The sequence below is a fragment of the Pan paniscus genome, chromosome 1 (assembly GCF_029289425.2).
Source record: "Pan paniscus chromosome 1, NHGRI_mPanPan1-v2.0_pri, whole genome shotgun sequence".
Classification (NCBI taxonomy): Eukaryota; Metazoa; Chordata; class Mammalia; order Primates; family Hominidae; genus Pan; species Pan paniscus.
This window is the reverse complement of record NC_073249.2, coordinates 152,222,189-152,241,963: the sequence shown is the minus strand read 5'-3', so window position 1 is coordinate 152,241,963 and position 19,775 is coordinate 152,222,189. Positions and strand designations below refer to the sequence as shown.

The following is a 19,775-nucleotide window of genomic DNA, read 5'->3' as shown; positions in this document are numbered from 1 at the left end:
GCAGGTAGAGTCTGCAGTGAACTGGGACTGTACCACTGCACTTCAGCCTGGGCCACAGAGTGGGATGCTGTCTCAGAAAAAAAAAAAAAAAAAAAAAAAAGATTAGCAATGTGTCAAAAGTAGAATACATCAGACTTTTGACCCAATTGTTCTAATGCAATAAAATAGTAGAAAGTCTATCAAGAATTGTACATATATATTTAGGAAGGAGGATGAGAAGGATGGTATATAAGTGACTAATGAAAAGGATTTAATACATTAACTTTAAAGAATGGTGAACAACAAATATTCAGCTCTGGAAAAGTGTGTGTAAATACTTTAAAAAATGATGATAAGGCAGCTCCTACTACCAAAAACCAGCCTTAGAAGTTAGGCTTGAGAAGCATGTCATGTTGCTAAATCTCTGATTTTGTTAAGTCAACATTTATTGAATTCCCACCATAGAAACCGTGAGAACATAAAAAGTAATTTTTAACATCTAATGGCAACACAAAACAACTAGTGTCAAATGAACCACACAAATACTGCCAAACAGATAATAAAATACCTGAGACCAGAACTTAGAAGTAAAAGTTCTTAGAATCTTTAGGGTAAGCCAAAGAGGCTAATACAACTTAAAGTTCCACAGAAGCAGTTAGATTTTATCCCAATAGTAAACAAGAGAAGAAAGTGGATAAGCAGAGAAGAAGGATACATTTGAATATCCGACCAGGAAGAAAGCTGGTTGTGAGCAAGACATGGGAAGAGTAGCAAAGATAATATTCCCCAATATCTGTTTTCTTTTCTTCACTGGGAACATGGTTATTATGAATAAAGATGACATTTCCCAGCATCCCTTGTAATTCTGTGTAGATGTATGCCTCAGTTTTGGCCAATAAGATGAGAGCAGAAGTGACACATGAGACTTCCAGATCATGTGCTTAGAGAGAAGATATGTGCTCTCACTTTACCTCTTCCCTCTGGTGAAATATCCAAATGGCGATATACCATCTTGGATTTTATGGATAAAAGCAACACCCTAAGTTTGGCAGATCAGCAACACAAAAGGAGTCTGGGCTTTTGATGACTTCACAGAGTTAAGATAGCATGCCAGCTGAGACTCATGGATATGCTGAGATGGGGAGGAGACCCTTTTGTTTATGCCAATGTTTACATTGGCATATTTACAGTTTTCATACACAAACCTATGTCACAACCAATATGAGAAGCCAAGTGGATTGACTAAAGCAGGATTTGCTTTAAAGAAACAAAAAATAAGCCTATATGGTCCAAAAGGTAAAAGGTCTTAAAACCCACAAAGAGAAATTAGAACAGAGGTTTCTGAACAAAGGAATCAGATCACCCAAAAGAATTCTTTTGAACTTTGTGAAACAAACATGCCTCAAGGATCTCTCCTGTCAAATAATCCAACTGAACACAAAAACTTGAAAAATCTATTGTAGAAATTTAAGAGAACAGTTTACTGCAAACTAGAACATGATCTATTGGCTGTTGTGCTCTAAATTTTACTTCCCTACATTTGCATATAGATATCATTCAGTTAGATGAATGTGGTAGTCAAATGTTTAACTGATTACATTTATCTCTAAAAGCAAATCTGCACCATTAACTAACAGCTGTGAGCTACAAATTGTTGTAGTTCACATCAGAAGCCACCTTAAATTCACTATATTTTAAATTGTGTGTAATATATTTTCTTGGAATAAATATGGCATTGTAGCTTAACATTCTGAAAACCATACCAGAATATGAATTGAAATTAACTACCTGGTGATTACTTAGCTTAGCTGAGCATTTCTAATTCTTAGTAGAAGATCAGTGTGGGTGAATGTTCCAAGCATATGCAGAATTAGCTGAAATGATTTTCCATCATTTTAATGGGAGTGGTACAGCTAAAAATCTGTATACTATTTTGAAAGTTTAGGTTACCAAGGGCACTAACATTGCATTGGATGCTTTCCTTATTCACTTAAAAAAGTTAAAAAAGAAAAAATCAATGGCAAGATCTCAAAAGGATTATTATCTTCATCTCAGGGACACTTGGAGATCATGAGTCAAATTTAAAGAATATGTATCCAGATGGAAAAAAAAGGGAGGGGGATTTGGATTTCTGTAAAATGGGACCTATTTAATTCCAAGATCACAATAGGTATCCCTTACGGTGCAAAAGCACCATCAGGGCAGTCCACATGAAGAATCCTGGCTTACCAGAGAGAAAGGTTTTTGAAGCTGGTGTCAGTGTTTCCTGTAATTTTAAAATTACTTTTTCACTCCTACCACATTAAGATCTGCTGGATGTATCATAAACTATTTATTGAGGGTGTTCAGCTGGAAAATTGAAAAGAAAGCCTTTCAAGGATTTTTCCTCTCTGAAACAGGTGGGAAGACAGAAAACAGCACTTGATTGTTTCTTTTGTTTCACTCAGGTTAAGCTTTTGAGAGTCTAGTGAATTTGCCATCCAATAAAAGAATTTGTATACATATATATTCAAATCAAACCTGGAAATAGGGTGACAACAAAGGAAAGATGGTTGCTTTTCATCATTTGAGCTGTTCATCAAGAAATGTCAAAACATATTTACCCTTTGAAAAATGTCAAAGCTTAACACTATATGTGATGAACCTACTTCAACAATCTGTGAAAGCATTGCAATTTCTCCATAAATATTTTGCAATTCAGAAAAAGTACATGTTAACAAGGAAATATATTAGGCTACACAAAGCAAGAATAAAGACATAATCAAGCAATTTATTTACAACTTAAACCATCAACCTCCAGCAAATGTTTTATAAATCTTTTCCTGTATCTATATTATTTCAAGGTACTTTACCTTCCCTCAAGCAAACACCACTTTTAGATTAGAAATGAATCAACCTGGAATAAAATATCAGTGTTCAGTTTCTTCAGATAGAATTTCTGTACATTTAATTATTTTTATTTTAGAGTATGTGCACAGACTTTTAATAAAAGAAGCTCAAATGTTAGTATTTAGCCCAATATGCTACATGGTACCATTGAATATGTACAGATAAGGTGGAAGTAGAAGGAACAGCATGAAAAAAATCCAGAGGTCAGAAAATATAGAATATGTATAGTGGTCCCATTTTGCTGCATTGAAGGGTGCTAAAGAGTAATCATGCAGAAAAAATTTGGAATAGCTAATTTGAGGTCATATGGTTTAGGGTCTTAAATGTCACCTGAGAGTCTGAGCTTTTCTGTAGGGAATACAGGCCAGGGAAAGTACCTGGGTATGGAAATAACATAAGTAATCTGGACTTCCAGAAAACTAATCTAGCATTAACGAGCAAAATTGATTTGGCAGTAAGTGATATTGACTAGAAGTGAGATATTCAGAAGAGACAGAGTTGAACAGATATAAGACTATATTTTCATTCAGTAGGACTGGCAGCATTACGGAGTCATGCTCCCAGAGAGTATCCCTTCTGAGAATAAGAAATAATAAATTAATTAGCTGGGATACTGCATGACGAAGTGTTTAATATTACTCACCAGTGCTAACGGACTGGAATGTCCTTCATCAACCAGAACACTATGGCCACGATTAGTCTTTGGGCCAACTGGTGGGTGGGGAGATAGGATTGGCATGTTATTTTCAACAGACCTTCTTGTGTGCTCTCCCTAGAATAAGACAGCAATTTAGCAAATAGATGCATAGTTAGTAATCTAGGTTAGATTATGCATGACATGTACGAAATACTATATGACTAAAGAAATTATTTCTCATTTCTTCCAAGAGTTACTTTTGTTAAGGAGTTAGGTGTGGTGGTAAGGCAAGAAATTGAGTCGGCTTTAGTTGTGCTCAAAGAAATAACTGCAAAAGCAGCGTATCCTCCATTTTAGCAATAATATTTGCTAATTTGCTTCAAGCAGATCACTACAAAAGACATAATGAGCTTTACTACTGCGATCAGTAGACTACCAGAAATAGTACTTTTCTATCTTAGAAAATAAATAATTCCATTAGGCAAAAAGTGTTCCATGTTTTAAAAAAATGAGAGCTAAAATATATCTTGTGCCAAATTCAGTAATAAAGTGAAAATTGTTCAAATAAAAATCATATGAAGAGGCACAAGGGTAGCAAATCTCTGACAATGCTACAATATGCCCATGTACTTCCTTTAGTGGGTCTGGCTACCTGGGCAAGGGTGAATAACACACAGCAACTTTTCCTGCTTCATGCAGTGTGAGTGACTCTTTTTTTCCAGTAACCACATTTTCTCCATCAACATTTCAGCAGATAAATTACAGAATCTATGACTCAGTCCTTGATGTAGGGCAATACTGGCAAAGTTGGATTAACCACAAATCTCTACACACCAACTCTTTGATCTTGGACCCATCTTCTGTCATTTGAAAACATTTTTGTAACAAAATTATCTTCTCACCCTGATAAAATAGACCTGAGTCCATCAGGCAAGGGTGAAAAATTACTGTCTTTTATGGCAAGTTATTCTACAGAAGCTTTACAAATATTCATCAGTTTGTGAAACGTATCTTAGGCCACACATTTGTAATACTACAGTACACAGAAAATCAAGAACAACATGTGATTACAAATGACTTAAGAAACTGAGTAAAACTGCCAATCTAAATGGAAATCTTGAATTTAACTGAATATCTCATCTCTTGATTCAAGTTTATATTTCCTGAGTTCACTGCAAAGAAGATATATTTAAAAAATAGAAAACAAACAAAGAATTTTAAAATGCATTTTACAAAATCTACCCTTTATCATGCTTTCTTTTGCTAAAGAGGATCCTTTCCACCATATATTTCCAAGGGTCACATTCAAATGAAAATGTGTCATTGTATCATTCTTAAAAAGCCCTGTTTTCCATCAGGTTGGAAATATTACCATCCATTTTTACCTTTTTAAGACACAAACAAAAATCCCTTGGCCTGTATCACAAGAATATATAAAAGCAAAATTTCAAGAGCATTTTCAAGTTTGTCTTTGAAAGGTTTGTGCCTCATTAAAATTTGTTTTGTACAAACAGCTCCTATATTTGTCACAATCTTCTGTAATGATGATGGCTAAGATTTAGGCTTGGTGAACCATCATTGACTTCAACTATGTTTTAACCAAAAGTAAAGTGTCCCAGGGAACTGGAATCATAGTTTCACTGTTTTTTTTAAAATCATAAAATAATACTATGAAGTAAAAGAGAGTTATATAACTCCTTACCTTAAACCTCTGGATTCGCTCCTTCCTAGCTAAGGTCTCCAATTTCTTTTTTATTTCAAGCTGATGGCAATGCTAAGCATACAGGAAAGAATAAAGGAGAGAATCATATCGGTTATAGCAAAGACCAGTTTAGAGGAAAATAATTCCAACAGCTAACTATATTCTCAATTAGTCCTCTTGTCATTGAGATGGAGAAGAATCATCTGCATCAGTGCACAAGTGGGAATATAAATTGGTGCAACTATCTGGAAATTCAATTTTGAACATATATTAAGCAGTTAAAAGTGTTCATAACCTTTATCTCTTAAGTTTCACTTCTAAACCTGTGGGAAATCTAAGTAATTTTTTAAAATGTCTTATGCACAAAGATGCTATCTGAAAGATTTTTTTTCCTTTCTCTTCAAGGCAAAAAAAAAATGCAGAAACAATATGAACTATAAAGAGAATGGCTATCTTTCTGGCACATCCATATGATGGAATAAAATATAATTGATCATTATATAAGGTTCATACAGATTTTGTTTAAAAAATGGACAATGCACATAATGCAGGATAAAAGCAGGATACAGAATTTCACAGAAATACAATTTAATTTATCAAGCTCATATTGTGTATCTGTCCCTGTGCTAGGAAGGTTCTTCACATACATTATTTCTTCTTGAACAACTCTAATTGCCAAGCCACCCTATTTTACAAACAAAGGCACTGAGGCAGAGGATAATGAACTTGCCCCAGGTCATATACCCAGCCAGGGGAGGAGCTGTAATTTCAACCTTGGCCTATCTGACACTAGCTTACTGTTTTTCGCTTGTTTTTTCACAAAACCCTGTTGTCCCTGTCACAACATAGTATGAGTTTACTAAGGTAAAAATATGAATAGAAAAGAGACTAGAAAGAAATGCACGTTAACAGCCGTTGTCTCTGAAAGGAGGAATTGTATGTAATTATTTTCCTTTTTTATGCTTTCCCCCCCAAGTTTTTGTAATATATTATTCTATAATTTAAAAATAAGCCCCATGTAAAAATAATCTGCTTAAAAGGCAAATTGAAATTAATTAGACATATTTGAGAGTGTTTTATTCATTGGCCCTTTGAAAAAATGTTTCCCCTCTGTTCTTGGTTCCCTCCTGCTGCCTTAGGAACCCTGCAGACTCAATAATTCCCTATCATCAATCCTCTTCTTAACACTTCCCTTTCCTCTCTCTCTTCCTCTGATCTCCTACCCACTTATCATGAAACTGTTCAATTCACTATCAACCTTTTTCCACCTTCCATTTATTCCCAACTCACTGTAGTCATCCACATCTACTGACTTCCCACTTCCCTACTGCTGAAACTACTTTTGCCAAGTCCACCAATGTTTTTGTCTTCTGGGTCAAACCTAATTTCCTTTTGTTCCCACAGTGCTCATCTTATTTGACCATTCTGCAGCTTGTGAGAACCTTCCAGCTTCCAGGACACCATTCTAACAGGCATGTTTTTGACCTCTTGAAGGTTCCTTTTCAGCCCATGCTGTTGTTCTTGATCTCCTGCAGTGCACATACCTCCAACCAGGTGAGAAAATCTTTCTTCTGAGCTCTTTCTTCTCCCTCACTCCTTCACATTCAGTCAGCTTAAATCTTTCTCCCACTTCAGCTTCTCTGTAGACAGCTGCGTCTCCCAGCATTACCACTACTCCTATTAGCCTACACCCTTTGGCAATAGCTTCCTAATTGACCTCCCACCTCCAATCTTTTCCAGCTCATTAATCCATCTTCCACATTTTTAGCAACATCATCTTTCTAAAACAGCTCTGCTCATTTCTTTTACTCCCCTGCTGAAAAACATTTCATCGCCTCATCACCTACACCCCAAACTTAGTTGAGAATTTAAGGCTCTCCAGAGACTGGGTACCAACTTGTTGGAGAGTGTCACTTCCTGCCACTCCTGCCAACTAACCCACTGTGCAGTCTGGCCTCAGTGAGGGTTCCTTTCCATCTACTATGTCCTTTCACACCTCTGCAACTTCTGAGGTCTGGAACACCTTTCCCACATTTTCACAGGATCCCTCACTCGTCTTGAAACAGCAAGACCTCTGTTCAGTTTCCTCTGACTCCCACAGAGAAAAGTCATCCTCCTCTTCTTTTCTGAAGTCACTCTATTCGTTCCTCTCTTCTAGCACTTAGTCACATTCTACAGTATTTTTTTAATCCTACCTTGCAGCTTCAACACACAGCCTCATACTGGCACATGGTAAACCTGCAATTATGGCTTATTGCATGAGTGAATGCATGAATGTGAATACAGCAGTATTAGCAAGGAGCATCAGCATAAACTAAATGTGAGATAAATGTGACAATTTAAAGATAAATATTGTTTGTTCTATTATGTTTATATATTATTTATTCTATTATGTAACAATTATGTTATTTAATATATTACATATTAACATTTATCTAAAATATTTATTCAAAACTAGGAATCCACAAAGATTTAAATAATAGCATATTCAACAGTTATGATGTGTCACAGGGTGTTAAGTGAGATTTTGGAAAACTAGACTTCAAGGATTAAGGCTAACAGAGAACTCAGTGCCTATTGAGTAAATTTGAAACAAGGTATTAATTTTATGTTTTATTAATCTTATTTATTTTTTTCACAGAAAAATTACAGCTAATACTTTTATAAGCAAGAATTTAGGGCGAAAAACAACAATTCTATGTAATTCATGGACATGATATGAAGCAAAAAGTGAATTCCTAAATTAACAGATCATATACATCTTAAGTGAACACTTCATCTACCTAACGTAGCATAATAATAAATATTTTCAGCGGCACTAGACTTAATATTGGTTTACTGATGATTCTACAGTTGTTCATAAATGTTTACTGCACTCACAGGTCAATGGTTTTATGAGCCCAGTTTTCTGATTTACTGCTCGTACGGTCAAGCCAAGAAATGACATGCTTTTTCAGAGACTAAAATGGTGTTGATGCTTGAAACTACAAGTTCCATGGAGCAAGGCTGAAATAATTTATCAAATTAGCTAGCTATCCCATTAAGATACCCTGTCAGATTAAAAAAATATGTTGTTGATGCTTGGTTTGTGCATCTATGTTGACCAGAGTGGCCTACGGTAGGAGGGACAGCAGATGTTAAAATGCCTATTCCTTGAAATGTAACATACGGCTGAGCTTCAGAGCCTTAAAAGAATAACAGATCTGAAATAATTCATGGCAATGGAATTACTGATATTTAAACAGATGTCACCTTTTTTAGCAAATGGAAATTGAGGTACAGATGGTGAGGGCTGGTATGTTTTAGAGTAGCCATTGTAAATGGAAAACGTACATTTGGAAAATTAAATATCACAAAATATATAATGATGTCCATATTTTCCTCCAACTGAAATGAAGAAAAGCTTATGCTAGACTTCTGGCTCCTGGCTACCCAGAGAGATATTGAGTATTTCTTTGTTTCATTTTCTTTTTTAATGAAATGCAGAAAGAATATCTCTTTTTCTAGGTACAAAAGCATTATTAATTATCATATTAGACAAAATCAATTACAAAGAAAATAGTAAAGGTTTATACCTCCATCTTCAGTGATGTGGAAGTAGAAAAAAATAAAATAAAATAAAAAATAAGTATATATTTTTACCTCCATATCAAGAACTTTATGAAAAATTGCCTGGGCTAAGCATTCCCGGATATATTTTTGATGATCCCGCTTCATAATATTTAGTTTATATTCTTTTTCAGAAAGTATTCTTCCACTTCTTGTGATCTGTCATGAATAAATAAAATATACATAGAAATATAAAATAGAAAATGTGGTGTTAGTTTCCAAAAAAGGGAGGCTGGAGGGTGGAGAAGACAGACAGACACACACACACACACACACATACACAGAGAAAGAGAGAGAGAGAGGCATTGGGGAGGCAGGGAGGGAGAGAGAGAAAAAAAAAACGAGAGGGGAGAAAGAGGGAGAGAAAGCATCAGTAGCTTTTAAGCCTAAAGGAATATATCACTATGGTTGATCAACTTTCACTTTTAATGAATATTTCATGAGGCAAAAAGGAGAAAGGCAGTCTCATATACCCTTCATTGTGAAAACACACACAGGTGGCACACTTGACGTTTAAAACAAGATTTTCATCACAGTAACAATTTTCCCTTGATGGAACCCAGGTGTTCTTTTCATTTCTTTTTTGAACACTTTCCTGGAGGAAGGGGGCGGGGTACTACTTTGAAAAAATGACCAGGAGCAGTGATCACAGGACTGATGATCTTGTAGGAAGTACTTTGAAGGGCAAACATGCGAGCTACAGAGGATCTCATCAGTTTGCTTTAAAAATAATTGGTTTCATTACTTTGTTTTCCTACTGCTTTTTTTTTCTTCCACTCTCCAGCCCAAAATGTAATTTAATTTGTTGTTTTGATTCAGAATTTTACAGATTATGCATTAGCATACATAGAAGATATTCAATATTGGTCTCAACTGGCATCATTGCAAGTCCTAGGAATGGCCATTTTTGTTGTGGATTTACTTATTTTTCTTTTCTTTAATTCTTCCTGTGGGCATATTTGTTGATTTGTTGTATTGTTTTCTATCCCCTGTAAACAAAGAGTGTTACCCATATGGATTGTTCACCTTCTTCTTTTCCACTTATTTAAGCTTTGCTCCCCTCTTTCATGCAAGTCACATATTTTTCTTAATTCTGCTAACTGTAGTTTTTAACACTACTGTTGCAACACACTGGAGTATTAAGATCAACCAGAGTTGTGCTACAAGTGATGGCTTATTGATAATCTTTTTTGTAAATACATTTTCCACTGGAAGAAAGAGGTATACCTATAGAAAGTGTGCTTGGAATTACAAATAACCCACTTACAGTCTTTGTGTGACTATGTCTGATCTCCCCAACTAGAGTGGAAGCTCCTATAGGGCAAAGGTGCTTCAACTTGACCATGCATCAGAACCACCTGCAGGGCTTGTTGAAAAACTGATAGGTCCCTTAACAGAGCTTCTGATTCAATTAGGTCTCACATTCGCATTTTCTGTCGGGTTTCTGGGTGACCCTGAACACTGCTAGCTGAGAGGCTATATTTGAACCTCTAGAGAAAGGCCTGCATCTTTCTTATTTGAATTGCCATGCATACAACCAGTGTTCAGTAAGTGCTTGTTAATGATGCTGATAAGTAAATACAAAGTCCTTCCCATTTGTAGGCAAAGTTCACAGACTGTTATCCAAAGAAGTGACATTAATAGTAACAATAATTACAACACCCATTTATTGCACATCTCTAACTGCCACGACAATTCTGAGAGCTGCATGCCATCATTCTCATTTTACAATTGAGGAAGTTGGGGCTGAAAAAGTTAAGAAAGTGATTTACTCAAGATTCTATGGCTTATAAATGGCAAGCTCGGTTTCAGCCAGGTCTGTCTGATAACAAATCCTCAGGAGGAGAAAAGCAAGCTCTCTGAGATCTGTCAGCTAGAGTGCCAAGCACAGAAACAACAATTAGAAATGCAATACGTGCTCTTTCAACACCATGGCAACAATAGTTAAGGAAACCCATTGTGTTTTAAGAAGGTAAACAGCTAACACTTTCTATAACCACATCTCTTTCTTTCCATGGAATACTATAACATTTTGAAAAGGTTTCACATTGTACACATTTAGAGGAATAGAAATTTTGTGGAAAGAACAGTTGTGAAGCTAATGAAATACACTAATATTATCAATAAACCATCACAGGAAGTAATTGTTTTTAAATTTGGGGGAAATGTTGAAATGCACATGTCTTCCACACCATATTCTGTGAATATCAAAAGCAATATTTTTCCGAAGATGACAATAATATCTTCTCTATCTTCAATTCCTAACAGTTTCTAGCTCATACAATGTGTTCAATAAATATGTGTTGAATGAATGAATAAACAAACCATTGAAATATGCTGTTGGAAAGTCTCAGGGCCTTTTCCTCAATAATTTATAAGTTTTCTTAGCAGTCATAGTGACCTGCCTTCCTATCTTTTCAAACAACCTCAAATACATAAATCAAAACTTTGGAAAGAAAGTAATTTTTCTAAAATGAGGGCAAGTGGAAGATGTCACTCAAAGAGAAAGCCTGAAAAGGTAGGGAATTATTGGACTTAATGAAACAAGAAGGTCAGTGGAAAGTAAACCAAAACTTACCAGTCCTGATCTTAAGAGATGACGCCTTATCCTTGTATTGTTAAAATACCCAGCCAGGTGTTTATCCATAAGGCTATTATATGCAGCAAGTAAACTAAAATACAAAAATAAAACCAATAAGGTTTTACAAGGGGTTGTTTGATAACCAAGGCAATTCTTTACTGTTTCCCCAAATAGTGCATAATCATTCACTCATGCAGCCTGCCAGTCATTCGTATATGTGTTTAATAAACATGTATTGAGTCCCTACTCTTTTCTAAGTCTTATGATAAGATCTAGAAAATCATCCTGATTTTAATTATTCCACAGACAAGTATGGAAATCACACATCAACAAGTAAAGTGAATCGGGAAAGTACAACAATAGAAATATGCAAAAAGTCATGGCAGCACAGAGAAGGAGGCCACCAGCTCCATTTGTCAAAAAGGGCTTCACATCAGAGGGAAGCCCTGATGGGAAAGCAAGGGCTCCTTCAGCAGATTCTTCCAGCGTCTCATGTCATACCCTAAACTCTGGTAACTCAAACTTACCTGCTGTCTCTCATCTTCAGAATACAACGTGGTCTCCCAACTGTGAAGGCCCTTCCTTCACCTGCCAGCCAGCAGATAATATCTGTGGTGTATAAGCCTCTCTTCTCTTAGGAAACATTCTCTGATATGTCCTGGTGTGCTGTGTTGCCTTCCACTCCCGCTCCCCACCTCCTACCCCATAAGACCCTGAGTTACTATCTCATCACATAATATGTAATAATATGTAATATATAATTGTTTATTTCTTGGTGTCCTCTGCTAGATTTGAAGGCCAGGCCAGGATAGAGCATTATTCTTGGTATCCCTACTGATGATATTTGTTGTGTATCGAAATAATAATGTGCTCAGTAAATAAAGATATGATTTTGTTTGGGACTTATTTTTATTGTTATAAGTTCCTAACTAAATTTAAGCTCAGTATTTTGAAGTGTTAACTTCCTCATATATATCTAGACATTTGCATTAATTTCACATCCAGCACCAAAACAATAATTCGTAGATCACTTTTGATTTTTAGGGTCTTTTATTTTAAGAGTTAAAAGAGGATAAATTGGTTTGTTGATTATACGCTATACCTTAGTAAATTGTCAATCTAAGTCTGTATGTCAAAGTTGAGCACTATTTTCTGTTTCAATCTATCCTTCATTAATTATTCAGTAACTTACAAAAACATGCACGCACATATGTATGTATACATGGTGCATGCACATATACATTCATACATAGACATATACATAGATGTTAGTATATACAGTAGTCCCCCCTTATCCACAGGGAATACATTCCAAGACCCCCAGTGGATGCCTGAAACCGTGGATAGTACCAAATCCTAGGTATACTAGGTTTTTTCAATCTGATATCCAATACGGCTGGTAAGTGACTGAGTGGGTGGCATATACTGCGTGGATACCCAGGAAAAAGGGATGATTCACATCCCGTGCAGGACAGAGCAGGACAGCATAGGATCTGACAACACTACTCAGAACAGCATGCAATTTAAAACTTATACATTGTTTATTTCTGGAATTTTTCCATTTAATATTTTTGGACTGTGGCTGACCACAGGTAATTGAAACCACCGGAAGTGAAATCACGGATAAGAGGGGACTACTGTGTGTGTGTGTGTGTGTGTGTGCGTGTATACTTATATACACATAAAAAGAGAGAGACAGAGAGAGAAAGACAAAGAGGAAGACAGACAGAGATAGACAGAGGCAGAGTCAGGGAGAGGCAGAGAAAGAAAGAGAACAAGAAAGCTTAAAGATAGTCCAAACGCAAAGCTGTCTTTAACAAAATGCATACTCTATTACTGGCAACAAAGTTTTATAATCTATACATTTTATGAACCACTAATCCTTAATTTATTCTAAGATCAGAGCAGGGACTCATATTATAGAGTCAAGTAAATATCATTAGCAACAATTTTATTTAACAGTTTGTACTCCTTAATTACATGGAGATGATATAAGTGACTTCTTCATGCCTCTTTTCTCCTTAACAGCCCATCGCAGGAAAGTTCCATGCTGCCAAACAGTAAGAAAAGTTTAATTTCATTCTCAAAAGAGACTGAAAAGCAGTTACAAAGCTTAGAAACCAAGGTGCCACATGAGGGTTGCAGACATATGAACAACTGCAAAAGCCATTATTTCCCTAGGTTTATGTAAAAAGACAACCCAAGAGCTTCAGTAAGGCACATAGAAAACCAGCTCCGGATAATGCTTTGAAACCATCTTTTAAATGAACTGTCTTGGTGTCCTATAGTTCATCAAAGGTTTCCTGTCTCCAAAAGGTCAACATTGTATACCTTACCCTTTCTAAATCTCAGAATATCTTTTCAGCTCCTCATTTCAGAAAGGTGAGCAGGTGTCTCTCAGTCCTAACAATCATGATTCCACAGTTCACAGATTCTTAAGATAAATCATTAGAGTGATATCATATATAGTCTTTTGTCTGTTTTTCAGGCTCAAGTTTTTTCTTAAAAAAATCAATAATTTTGGAATAGCTGGGAGTGCTAAAACCTGATTAAATGAAGTGGGGGTCAAAAAGTTGGGATCACATAAACCTCAACTTCCCTATTGACTGATAAATTATCCCCTTCCTTAATTCAGGCTCTGTAACTTCTTTAATATTTAGATCCTAATAACAATTGCTTAGCCAGCTTTGGTAGCACCTGATTTTAATTCTGCTCTCTCGGGCTTCTACTAACAAATGTGTGCACGATGCCTGTCCAGGCTTACAAATCGTCGAGCAGGTCCAGTTGGGTTGAAACCTTTTTACACATCATCTTTTCCTATTTAGGAATAAATGTGGGTTCTTGCTTGGGATACCACTTGTAAGCAACTCCTTCCACAACTATCATCATATGACTAGCTTGGTAGGACAGCTGAATAATAACCGGCTCAGTTATTTCCTTTTTAGACAATGCTGGAATTTTTTTAACTGAAACTTTACATTACTAAATTGTTTGATATCAAGAAATTGCTCTAAAGTAAATTATATACAGATTTGGTAAAATGGTCAATTCAAGCATTTCCACTGCATGCATATACATGTGACCATCTTTCTGACCATCAAGACTCCTTTCCAGGGAGATGGTCAAATGCTGCGTGGGCCAGTGTCAGCTACACTGTGGTCTGGCTGATCCTCTCTGTTCTGGTCCTTTTCACCTGTACTTCATATGCGCTTGTAGCCCATCTTCGCATTTACCCAATTACAAGAGCTCACTGACCAACACAAACTCAGGTTAGCAGAGCTTTTCTGAAATTCCACCCTTTTCCTCTGCATTCAGTGCTACTTACTCCCTTCACTTTTCTTTTCTTTCTTTTTTTTTCTTGCTCATGGCATAACCCTGGGCTGAATAAGGTCACCTTGCTCTGGGCTTGGTGATTGTGTTGCAGCTTGTATGTTACGCTCTGCATCCAGTGTCAACACTAGACTTCCTGGTCGTGCTGCCTCAGGCCTGTGATCCTCCACTGCACCCTTTTCATCGATTCCGTTGGTCACAGCAAGCACCAGGGCATTGTGACCATATTACTCGCAGGCTATGTTGTCATGCCAAGACCCACAACTCACTGGCCTGACCAGTCTAACACGTTTGTTTCTTTATGTGATGAACAAGACTATCTACCCATCCCCTGGTCACTAGGTGGGGGAAAAACCCACTTCCTGGCTCAATGCACTGGGGAAAACAGTCTCCGAGGAAACAGAGCAACCTTGTCTCCATGCTGGTTCCTGTTTCCCTCACTTCAGTGCACACACCACATCCTTCAGGGCCTGAAGTTTAGAGGAGCCAAAGCTGAGTCACCGGGGTGCTACCTTCCCAGCTGCGGCCTTTCAGCACTTAACCCTCTAACCCTGCCTCCCACCATGTAATATATAAATGTGGCTCTGTAGTAAAGTCAGTGATTCATAACAATCCCTTCTCCTGATCCCAAAGAGAGACAGTCTACCATATAAAAATCCCAGCTAAAAGGAAAGGCACTATAATAGTTTTTTTAAATCACAAAAGCTTATTGTTTAATGACTAATTTTAGGTTATTCTGTAAGGCATTGGGGACACAGAGATGGCACAGACACTGCACTCATGGAGCTCCCAATCTAGTGGGGAGATACACACACTAGATACACACTGTGTGTGCACGTGTGTGTGTGTCTGTGTCTGGGTGTGTATGTGAGAGAGAGAGAGAGAAAGAGAGAGAGAGAGGAGAAAGAGAGAGAGAGATTTCTTCCTGTATCATAAGCTAATTCATTACCAAGTATCTCCATGTCAGGCACTGAATCCTGAGCTGGGGAAGGAGTGTAATATCCATATTCCATTTTGCAGATTACAAAGCACTCTCACATACATAGTCTCATCTAGTTGTTTTAGACCCATGTAATATGAACAATATCTAACTATTACAGCTCTTTTATCTTACTAAAGTGGAAAAGCTCCAAAACAAGATTATTGCTTAATGTGAGTCAGTTTTAGGAAAACCTAAGGCAATATTTCTTTATGGATCACATTGATAATGTTATTTCTTCTGGCCCGAAGCACCCTGTAACTCTACCCTCATCTCTCCCTGTACTACCCATCCCCACACTGTCTACATTACCTTTGGGGATGAAAAGAGATAGAGAAATGCCAACTCTAGCTTCAGTTCAATTCTGGCTCCACCATTACTGGCTCCATAACTGTGAACAAGTGACCCTCTGCCTCAATTTTTCTGCCTTTCAAAAACACTAGTATACGAACACAGTTCAGCCAATTCTTTGTCAATTTATTATAAGATTGCCTTTTCTCCAATTTCAAATAACATGTTCCTCATTTCCATTTGAAACCTCATTAAAATGACCTTCACCATCCGTATTTCCACCAACATTCTGTTTATTATTGTTTATGTATTCTCTAAGAAGATGGAGGTTTTCTCTCGTTTCTGAGTCCTCACAAGAATCACCTTTAAAAATTGCCTCATGGCAATCTAGGCTTTTTCTAGCATGCACCTCAGAACTCTTCCAGCCTCCGCCCATTATTTAGTTCCAAAGCCACTTCCACATTTTTAGATATGTATATCCTACTGTTAGTACCAATTTCTCTTAGTTTCTTTGGGGCTGCTCTAACAGAATACCATAGCCTAGGTAGCTTAAACAAACACTATTTTTGGAGGCTGGAAGTCTAAGATCAGGGTACCAACATGTTTAGGTTCTTGAAGAAGACCCTCTCCCTTGTTTACAGATGACAGTCTTCTCATCGTGTCCTCATATGGGAGAGAACAGAGAGAGAAGCCAGCTCTCTTGTGTCTCTTCTTATAAGGGAACAAATCCCTCATGATCTAATTACCTCCCAAAGGCCTCATCTCCAAATACTATCACATTGGGGATTAGGGTTTCAACATATGAATTTTGGGGAGACACAGACATGCAGTCCATAACAGAAGATATGATCATCCCCATTTTGTAGATGAGAAAAACAAGCCTTAGTTTAAATCACTTGCCAAAGACCATATAACCTAAGGCTTATTCCTGCTAATATGTAACGAATCATAGTGAACAGCACTCATCAGGTCTTGCTAATGTGAGGGCTACAGCATGCTAAGTATAATGATGGAAAAATGTGAATGGTGAAATATTCACGGAGAAATATAATCCACCCAGTTCTCCACTACAGAGATAGAAACCTTTCAAATAAAAATTCTTACAGACTTATATTAACAAATACATAACTTTCCTTCATAATTTTAGCATAAAAGCAATGTGCTGAAGTCTTAAATTCAGCTAATCTCTTAAATATATATTCCTGCATCCTGCTTTGCACTAAAAATTTCCTCAAAAGCATACTTGTTTGAGGAGATATTAAAAATAATTTTGGTTCAACCAGGTTAGTTTTATTTAACCCAAATTGTGACTTATTCCATATAAATTAATAAAGTGTTCATTAGTTTCCCATTGCTGCTATAACAAATTACCACATACTAGTAGCTTAAAACAATACAAATCTATTATCTTATAGCTCTGGAGGTCAGAAGACAGAAACAACTCAAATTAAGGTGGCATTCCTTCTGCAGGATCTAAAGGAGAATCCAGTTATTTTTCCCTTCAATATTCTGGAGGCTGCCTACATGCCTTGGGTCTTGGGCCCTTTCCATTGCCAAATGCAGCCATGGCTGGTCAACTATTTCTCACAATGATATCTCTCTGGTTCTGGCTCTTCTGCCTCCCTCTTCCCCATTTAGGGACCTTTGTGATTACATGGGGCCCACCCACATTAATCCAGAATAATTTCCTTATTTTAGGTCAGATGATTTACAATATTAATTCCATCTGCAACTTTTATTCCTCCTTTTCATGTAAAGTAACAGATCCACATGCTCTGAAGGCTAGAATATGGACATCTTTGAGGGCCATTCTTCTATGTTCTGCAAGGTCTCTCCCATAAGCCTGATGCCAGGAGCAGAAACATTGGACCCTGAATGTGATGGTGATAGGTCTGTGTCTTAGCCCATTTAATGCTGCTGTAACAGAATACCACAGAATGGGTAATTTATTAAAAAATAGAAATTTATTTCTCACAATACTGGAGGCTGAGAAGTTCAAGATCAAGATGCCATCATCTGGTGAGGGCCTTCTCCCTTCTCACTGCGTCACTGAAGGTTCCCCAGTTCCTTCACTTTTTTTCTGTATCATGACTAAAAATCAGAGTGCCTTCACTGCTTTATGACCCAACCAGCTGTGGGTTTTGCCCAGCAGGCCTGAACCCAAACTGAGGACTTGAACATTCCCAGGCACTGAAAAAGTTATCTGGGTTTCCTAGAAAGAAACTGGCCCGGGCTGTGAACCAAATTTCCTAAAATTTCCTATAATCTCCATATACCCTGGCCCCCTCACCATGGACACACCTAGAGAGCACATCCCTTTTCTCTCACTGTTCATTGTGAGAATATGCTGCAGCACTCTCCATCTAGGTTCCCTTAATAAATGCTTTGGACTGATGACCTTGGCATTTAGTGTTTCTTTCTTTGGAATCCCAACTGGCCCCATCACAAGATATTTTGAGGCCCTCCCTTGTGGGAATTCCTCTACCATCACTTTTGAAACAACTCCATCACAAAATAGTCATTGCATGGTGGAAGGTGGAAGAGCAAGAAAGCACATGAGCCCTTGCCCTCGACTTGCGTTCCAATTCTAATTCTACCCCTTATAAGATACATGACCCTCAATAATTCAATCTTCTTTACCTAGCCATTATCCATCAAGTAAAATGCTAGGACTACTCCCTGAAGTGAACATCTCAGTTTACTGGTCTGGAAATATATTTGCTTAAAGCTTCATCATTTTTGGAATATAGAAATTCACATGTGAAAATACCCACATAGAATCTGGCAAACTCCTTCATTTTACATTCAGGAAGCTGAGGTTCTAAAAGTAGGGAGGGTTCACCAATAAATCAATAAAGAACATGCCAAAATGTCACAGGAGTTCCCATAAAATTGTACCTATCTCTTTCCTAGGGTCCTTGTCTCACCACCTTCCACCAGAATTTCTTTCACCCATGTTTAATCACTGTCTTCAGACTCATGTAAAATTCTCTTCCTGTACACCCTCCTACAAGGTGTTGTATGGAGCTATGCACACAGTAAACTGTCACAAACCCAGCCAAGATTTGTTGAGTAAATGTACAAATCAGTTAATGGAAATGAAGCATATTGGTCCAATTCCTTGACATATATCCTTTTTTAAAATCCACATGTGAGGATAATCACCTTTCTTTTCTGCTTCTGGACAATAAATAGAAGTAGTCTATGGCAGAAGCATGTTTTATGTATTTTGGCTTTTTTAAATGCAGCACTCTCCACATGAGTGATCGTACTAACAATTTTGTTTTTGTCATTTGTTTTTGTTTTTTCTTGTGTTTGAAAAAATGGTGCCTTTGTGGCATGCTACATATTGCATTAGAAAAAAATATAGTTCCCAGGGAGGCAGAAAAGTATATCCTTTTGAAGAAACTTGATGAAAGACAAATATAGAACAATTGACATGAGGGTCAATTATTTTATATTCCTATATAAGAAAACTCTTTGCCAACTACAATTACACCAAGAATCTCTACAGCCTGTCACTTTATAGGGGGTGATTAAACTGATATCATATAAATGATTTTATATTACATTCTTCATTCTTTTTTACTTGCATCCAAACCTGCCAGATCTCAGTAATTATGCTAAATATTGATTTACAATTTTTCTCAGCTTATTCTAACAATGAAGCCAGATGAGAACCATAATATTATTTTATTTATAGCCTTAATATGATGGTTTGAAGTGACTAGTAAAAACAAGACTGGTCTCCAACTGTGCTGACTGCTGGCAAGACAGT

General features: G+C 36.9%; 1 protein-coding gene across 3 annotated transcripts in view; it reads right to left on the bottom strand.

Annotated features, from left to right (window-relative positions):
- Nucleotides 1–19,775, bottom strand: part of ERICH3 (glutamate rich 3) — a 105,824-nt gene that overhangs the window by 69,813 nt on the left and 16,236 nt on the right. For all 3 annotated transcript variants that reach the window (XM_003830584.5, XM_057303125.2, XM_057303124.2), the window contains exons 2-5: nucleotides 11,395–11,488; nucleotides 8,850–8,975; nucleotides 5,208–5,279; nucleotides 3,512–3,640 (exon numbers count right to left, since the gene is read on the bottom strand). In XM_003830584.5, coding sequence (XP_003830632.5) covers nucleotides 3,512–3,640; nucleotides 5,208–5,279; nucleotides 8,850–8,975; nucleotides 11,395–11,488 — 421 coding nt within the window. The remainder of the gene's footprint in view (nucleotides 1–3,511; nucleotides 3,641–5,207; nucleotides 5,280–8,849; nucleotides 8,976–11,394; nucleotides 11,489–19,775) is intronic.